The sequence below is a fragment of the Mus caroli genome, chromosome 2, assembly GCF_900094665.2.
Source record: "Mus caroli chromosome 2, CAROLI_EIJ_v1.1, whole genome shotgun sequence".
NCBI lineage: Eukaryota > Metazoa > Chordata > Mammalia > Rodentia > Muridae > Mus > Mus caroli.
Window position 1 is genome coordinate 79,817,679 of NC_034571.1, and position 7,032 is coordinate 79,824,710.

At 36.1% G+C, this 7,032-nt stretch overlaps 1 protein-coding gene across 1 annotated transcript; it reads right to left on the bottom strand.

Annotated features, from left to right (window-relative positions):
* Positions 1-1,518: 1,518 nt before the first annotated feature.
* Positions 1,519-2,460, bottom strand: LOC110290236 (olfactory receptor 1002). Its single transcript, XM_021156735.1, has one exon. It carries the CDS (start codon positions 2,458-2,460, stop codon positions 1,519-1,521), a length of 942 nt encoding a protein of 313 aa, XP_021012394.1.
* Positions 2,461-7,032: the final 4,572 nt, after the last annotated feature.

Consider the following 7,032-nt stretch of genomic DNA (forward strand, 5'->3'; position numbering starts at 1 on the left):
ACACAAACACATGCATGTGCATGAAAAAAAATTGATCAGAGTCCATGAATTTGAAGGAGAGTTTAAAAGGGTTTATGGGAGGTTTAGATGGAAGACAGGAAAAGGAGAAATGTTCCTATTAAAAACAATCTCAAAAATAAACAAATAAACAGAGATCTAAGAAAGAGAATTGAATAATGCTTGAATCAGTTTATTTAATTTTTTATCCATCTGTGTAATCTAATTGTTGAAACTTGATTTATTGCACTTATATTCTTCCAGAGATAGCCAGAAAAATAATTCTCTTTCTGATCTAACTCCCAAAGACTTGAGAGTGTTAAATCTATTAAATGATAGATATGGTTATTGACATGTTAAAAGAATCAAGAAAGAACACACAATTTTGGGTTTACTAAAATAAATTCTCTATGAAATCATGCAAGGACCACACATTTCATGATACATCAGTCTAAATTTCCATCAAGGTAAACAGAAGATTCAGGTAGTCCTATCAGGAAAAATAAATATCAAATACAACAAGGATGTAAGTTTTCCAAAGCAGTAACAATGTGGGTGGGGGGAAAACTCACAAGGTCTCTGCCCTAATAATGAACTACAAGTAACTAAGTATTGCTATGAGTGAGAGAAATAGTCTTCCCCAGGGAAGAGTACACCAACTGGTTATTAAATACCAAATTGTCAGCACTCATATATATATATATATATATATATATATATATATATATATAGGCATATACAAGCAACATTATAAATAATGAGCATGCATTTATGTATGTAACAACAATTAAAGATATAAAAATCATGAAGCTGAGATAGAGCAGGGAGGGGGATACATGGATGTTTTAGAGGGAAAAGAAGGAGAAAGGGATGTAATTGTATTTTAATCTTGATACATATAAAAAATTCTCTTAAAATGTTTTAGTAAATCATTATTGCTTCATGGAAATAAAAAATAATTATTATAAACAAATTAGAATGTACCCAAAAGTGAAATGATATTTACCTATGTTGAAGAACAAAATAATAGTTATTACTGTGGAAAATATCAATGCATTTTTCCTCAGGTACAAAATACAAAGTTACATTATCATAATACCAAAAGCTACTAGGATAGTATAGCCATATCCTTCAGTGTGTACAACTGCTTTGAAAAATACTTATTTCAAACACGAAGGGATTATTATACACTTTACCTATTTTTTTGGAACACACCCAAGATTAAGCATTATGAATTATCCTATTATAGAAGAAAAATTTATGGAAATGGCCTTCTGTAAATCCTACTTACATATTACATATTGAGATATTATTAAGTTCCTTGCTTACTAAATTTTATTTTTTTTCAAAATTTAACATAATCAGTTATTTCTAGTTATAAGACAACATAATTTTGCTAAAGTTATACACCCTAAAACCAAAACATCTCAGTTTAAAGTTCAAAACACTTTCTTATTGAACAACAAAAATTGAAGTAGGTTCACTGGTATCTAATAATGTCTATATCTATAATATTTTATCTTACAAAGTGTAGCAAAACTTCTTTTCAAATGTCCTGATGAGTGCATCTTTGACTTCCTTATTTCTCAAGCTATAAATGAATGGGTTCAACATAGGGATTACAGCAGTATAAAATAGTGACACAACTTTATTGATATCCAGAGAGAAGCTGGAGCTTGGACGTACATAGATAAAGAAGAGAGTTCCATAAAGGATAGAGACTGCTGTCAGGTGTGAAGAGCAGGTGGAGAAGGCTTTGCGCCTCCCATCAGCAGAACTGATCTTTAGGATGGTGATAGCAATGTAAACGTAGGAAACCAATATGATTATGCCACTGAATACACCTAAGATCCCAGCCATGATGAAAAGCAAACTTTTATTCATCTGAGTATCTGCACATGGCAGTGAGAGAACAGGAAGAAGGTCACAGAAAAAGTGATTGATGATATTTGGACCACAGTATGGAAGGATAAATGCAGAAGTAGTATGGACCACAGTGCTTATAAGGCCTATGCTGTAAGGGCCTATCACTAACTGTACACAGACTCGCTGGGACATGATGAGAGTATACAGCAAAGGCTTACAGATGGCGACATACCGATCATAAGCCATGGAGGCCAGGAGGAAACATTCTGTCACTACAAACTGGCTGAATAAACAAAGCTGGATAGCACAACCTAAGAAGGAGATCACCTTTTTATCCACAAATATGTCAGACAACATCTTAGGACTGATGACAGAAGAGGAGCAGGCATCTACAAAGGACAAGTGGCTGAGAAAAAAGTACATGGGGATGTGGAGTCGAGTGTCCAGTTGAATTAAAATGATCATTCCCAGGTTCCCCAAAAGAGTTGCCAGATAAACACAGAGAAATGTCAGGAAGAGGACAATTTGGAGATGGAAGGAGGAGGTTAATCCAGTGAAGAAGAACTCAGTCACAACAGTTTGATTTCTGTGCATCATTCCTATGGATTAACCTGTTATGACAAAGAGAGAATTTTCCAATGCAGTAGATTCACAAATAAAGTCTTAGTTAATTTAAGTTTTGTTAACTCGAGTTTTACTCTTTTCTTTCCTACTAGTCATTAGGGATGCTGTCTTTGGAGCTTGGGTACCTCTCAGTCTGTAGCATACCTCACTGAGTTCTTTGGTATATATATATATTTAACATGAGAATTTAAGACCTAAAGTATGAACTATGGGATAATGTCACACATTTTCTAACTTCAAGGTTAGCATATCTGTCTCAAAACACCTGTTTATGAACTAAGGGTATTTTAGGAAACATTGAAAACATGAAAAAAAAAGTAATGTGTGACCCAGTGAATTTGGATTATCTTACCAGCTTAATCACAGGCATGTAATGTATGTATCACCTTCATCCCTACACAACTCAGTCTCCATGTTGTCTACAATATAATTCACAATGTTTAAGATATAGAATAGCATACTAAGAAAAAGAGCTCAACCATTTGAATAAGATGTATGCAACCACACACCACACTTTCTGTCATGCATTCTCTGACCAGTCTATGTCCTTCCTATCATAGCCATAACTATCTAATATTACATGTGTGGCTCAACAAAGGCTCCATTCTTAAATATTGATTGTTTACAGGGTCTTTCTACAAAACAAATTATTTATAAATAAATATAGACAGTTCACACTTATCCAAGTGAAATCATTCATATCCACATAGCGATCTATACATAATTGTTCACAGAAGTGTCATTTATAGTAGCTGAGAACGTGAACACGAAATTCTTTCAGGATGTTGAAATTTGCAAGTATGGTACAGTCAGCAACATGGATAAAGATAAAAACCATTTCACTGAGTTCAAGAAAAGCCAAGCCCAAAGCATTGTATAATTTAACCCCTTTGTGAGATGGTTTTCTACTTGCCAGGTTATTGTGACTCTGGAAGAAATGTCTTGTATTTATCTACATGGGGATGTAACATGTCTGGCTGTGGGGCTTTTTGAACAAATACACTCTTGTGATGGAATGATCAAAAATAATACAAACACGCTGTTTCCAACATCATTACTGATCATGATGCTGACCAGTCAGTCACAGAATATATTACCACTGATAAATTTAGAGAATCATTGCCAAAGATATAACTACATCCTTTTTTGGTCTATAATTTTTTTTTAATCTCAGCATTTATTTAGCAAGAATAAAATCACATGGAAGAGCAGTGCTAAAGAAAGAGCAGTGTAGTAAAACCAGGGGAGAGGAAATGCAATTAAAACAATCATAGCTATTTAAAAAATAGCACAAAAATAATATTAGGGTACAGGATGTTCTATAACCTTGGGTTGTTATCTCCCTAAACTACCAGTAGGTGTCTACTGACTTTTTTTCTGGTAGGAAAAGTGGAAATGGTTTTGATTAACTGAAAGCCAGTAAAGAAAAAAGTTTCCAATACTTCCAGTTTCAAAGCCAATGGGAGGGGAGAAGAGAAAACACCTGAAGGGGTTGATTGAGGTTGGTCAGAAAACTACCTTAGTGTTAAAAACGTTTCATAATTTTTATACTTTCTAGGCATAGCAACTCATTTCTAGTTATTCATATTTTTCATTATTAGATCAAAAAGATAGAACCAATTCATTTTAAGTGCCCCTATTAAAGTTATAGAAAAATGTGAGGCAAATGCAAATGCTCCAAACCATGTCTCATATAATTGCCTCTATTAAAGATGTTAAATGTATATTTTTCATGACAGCATTACACTTTTAAAGTCTGTGTTGAACATGAAATGTTGTGTGAAATGATATTCTGACTGTATAAAAGCCCATTAGATTTTATGTTTTCCAGTCTCACCTTGGGCACTAGCAGATTGAAAACTTAAGTGAACTCATTCAGATGTGTGTTTGTTTTCCAACAAAGATTGAAGCTAAGGATGAGTGAATAAATTAGATTCCACAGAAAACAAGGCTTCTCATTTCTAACATTTGGTTAGCCAATACATCTTCCTTCATATTTCACTAGCTCTATGCTAAGTCCCATTCCAGCTACCTCAACAGAAGTCTGCTATAATATACATTCTAATTAAGTTATTTAAAGCAAAAGCCAACCATTGCCTAGTTTATTTTTCATGGTTAGCTCAAAAATGATACTTTCCCTGGTCACTGAATTCATTTTATTTACCTGGCCCCTGAAAGTATTTACATATTAAATAGTCCATATTTCCGAAGAAATTCACCACAAACTACATGCCCATGTAACAGAGAGTTATCAAATTTATAGTTCTTTATATAAGAGTGAATTGCCATGTAAAAATATACCAGTACTCTTTGGATGTCCTGGTTGTCCAGAAGGTTAAAGACTATGTAATAACATCTTGAAGCTGAACCTTATTAAGACACTCACTCATTTAACCCTGCATATGATACATAAGAGTGTTTTCTAAAGAATGGAAATAAATTAGTGTCAACTCCCTCAGGGAATCAGCAGCCCAAGAGATCAACAACCCAAGAGATAACGTGTATAAGGAAATTGTAAACAATTTTTTTTCATTTTAATGAAAGCAATGGTCCTGCCACTCTTTATTTCTCATAATACAGTTTTCAAAAGAAGAAGAATTATACACTTTAAATTCTTATCACAAGTTCTTTTTACATTTGAACAAAAGAATGAATCTCTTAGTACTTCAAAAAAAATACCTTCAATGTGTAAGCATACAAATTATCATATGAGAAACATTCAAAAACTAGAGTAGGCTCACTTCGAAATGGAGCGCGCCTAATCCCCAGTAACAGCAGGAACCAACATTACCAGAGTCAGGNGTTCTTAGGAGCTCCAACTCTTTACCACTGATCCACAATCAACCCGTTTTCTACCAACAGTATAGGAGAACTTAGTTTTAAAATAACAGCATCATTTTCCCCCCTGGTCCAGTTGTTTCATTAGGCAGTATTTTCAAAAAGCACATGAAAGTTTCTTTCTGATGATCAACAACTTTGAGTACTGGTTTTTACTTTTTAAAGCAATGAATTAAATTCCTTTTTTTTTTTTTAAAGAAGATAAACGCACAGTGAAATTATATCTTCGTCTCATTTTCAAAATAAAGCAATTCAGAATACAAAATAACTCAGGTGGCCAGCACCTAACTTATCCTCAGGGTGGCAAAATTAAAACAAACACACAAACAGAAAAAAGCTGTGGGTCAGATTCCCAGTCTGTTCGTTCACTTGAACCTACTATTCAGAACACAGGGTTGTGGTGTTTTGAGACAGTCACATGTAACCAACCCCAGGCCAGCCCCAAACTTGCTATGTAGCTGAGGCTGGCCTTAAGCCGCTCCTCATCATTGTGTCTCTACCTCCCAATTGCTGGTATTAAAGGCTTTAGTCACCTTGCCCCATTTAGGCAGTTGTTGGGTTTCTTAATTATTTTTATGATTTTTAAGTATTTGTGAGCATGTGCCTGTGTTCCAAGTACCAGTGGAAGCCAGATGAGGGCTGCTGCAGCAAGCTGTCATACATGGGGACTGAGACCTCAATCCTAGTGAGTAGCAAGGACCCTAACTGCTGACTTATCATGTCTCTCCTCTCTCCCTCCCTCCCTCATCATCTCCCCTCCCCAATTCTTTTTGTGTGAATTCAGACAAGAGCATGCCACAGTGCATGTGCAGATCTGAAAGGACAAACTTTATGGTTCAGTGTGTGTGTGGGGGGGGGTCAGACAGATTTAGGTGCCAGTCTTGCTTAAAGGGTATTTTTACCCACTGAGCCATTCCATTTATCCAGAATATGTTTGTTTGTTTGTTGTTGATTTTTTTGGTTTTAGTTTTTTAGTCTTGTCAGTGCTTATTTTCTGTGTACTGGTGTTTTGCCTGAGTATGTCTTGTGTGGGGGGTGTCAGATTCCCTGGAACTGGAGTTACTGGCAGGTGTGAGTGGTCATATGGGTGCCGCGAATTGAACCCAGGTCCTCTGGAAGAGCAGCCAGTACTCTTAGGCGTTGAACCATTGCTCCAGCCCCCAGTAGATTTTTAAACTCACTCATGACATTCATATTGCCCTAAGTTAACCTAGATTGACTGACAGGGCAGTAGTTACCAATAATCAGAACTGTACTGTATTTTACGGGCTGATGATCACTTCTTAATACTTCATATATTGTATCATTCACCCAGACTGGAGGCAGAGAGGTTGCAAAAGTCTGTCACTTGTTAGCAGCCATGAAGAGCAACTTTGAAGTCGGTAGGGAAAGCAAGAATGTGCTCCAGCACTGGCCTTAGCGACCACAGTTCCTGGGTCTGACACAACACCTAAGTTAATCCAGGGAATGCAAGGGCTGCCCNGAAGCCCTGTCCCTCCCTGGTGTTATATCTNCCTAGTGACCTTGTCCTGAGGAGAAAACAGTAGCAATATCAAAGCAGTAACGGATAATTCACTAGGGAAACTTTAGAAGCCAGTGCCCACATCTAAGTCCCAGGGCGAGGAGGCAGGAGCAGGGAGATCACTTGAAGTTCTAGGCCAGTCTGCTTTACACAGTGAGTTCCAGACCAGCCAGGCATACATATGA

Coding starts and splice junctions, on each gene's coding strand:
- LOC110290236 (XM_021156735.1), bottom strand. CDS start 2,460: ATGATGCACAGAAATCAAACTGTTGTGACTGAGTTCTTCTTCACTGGA.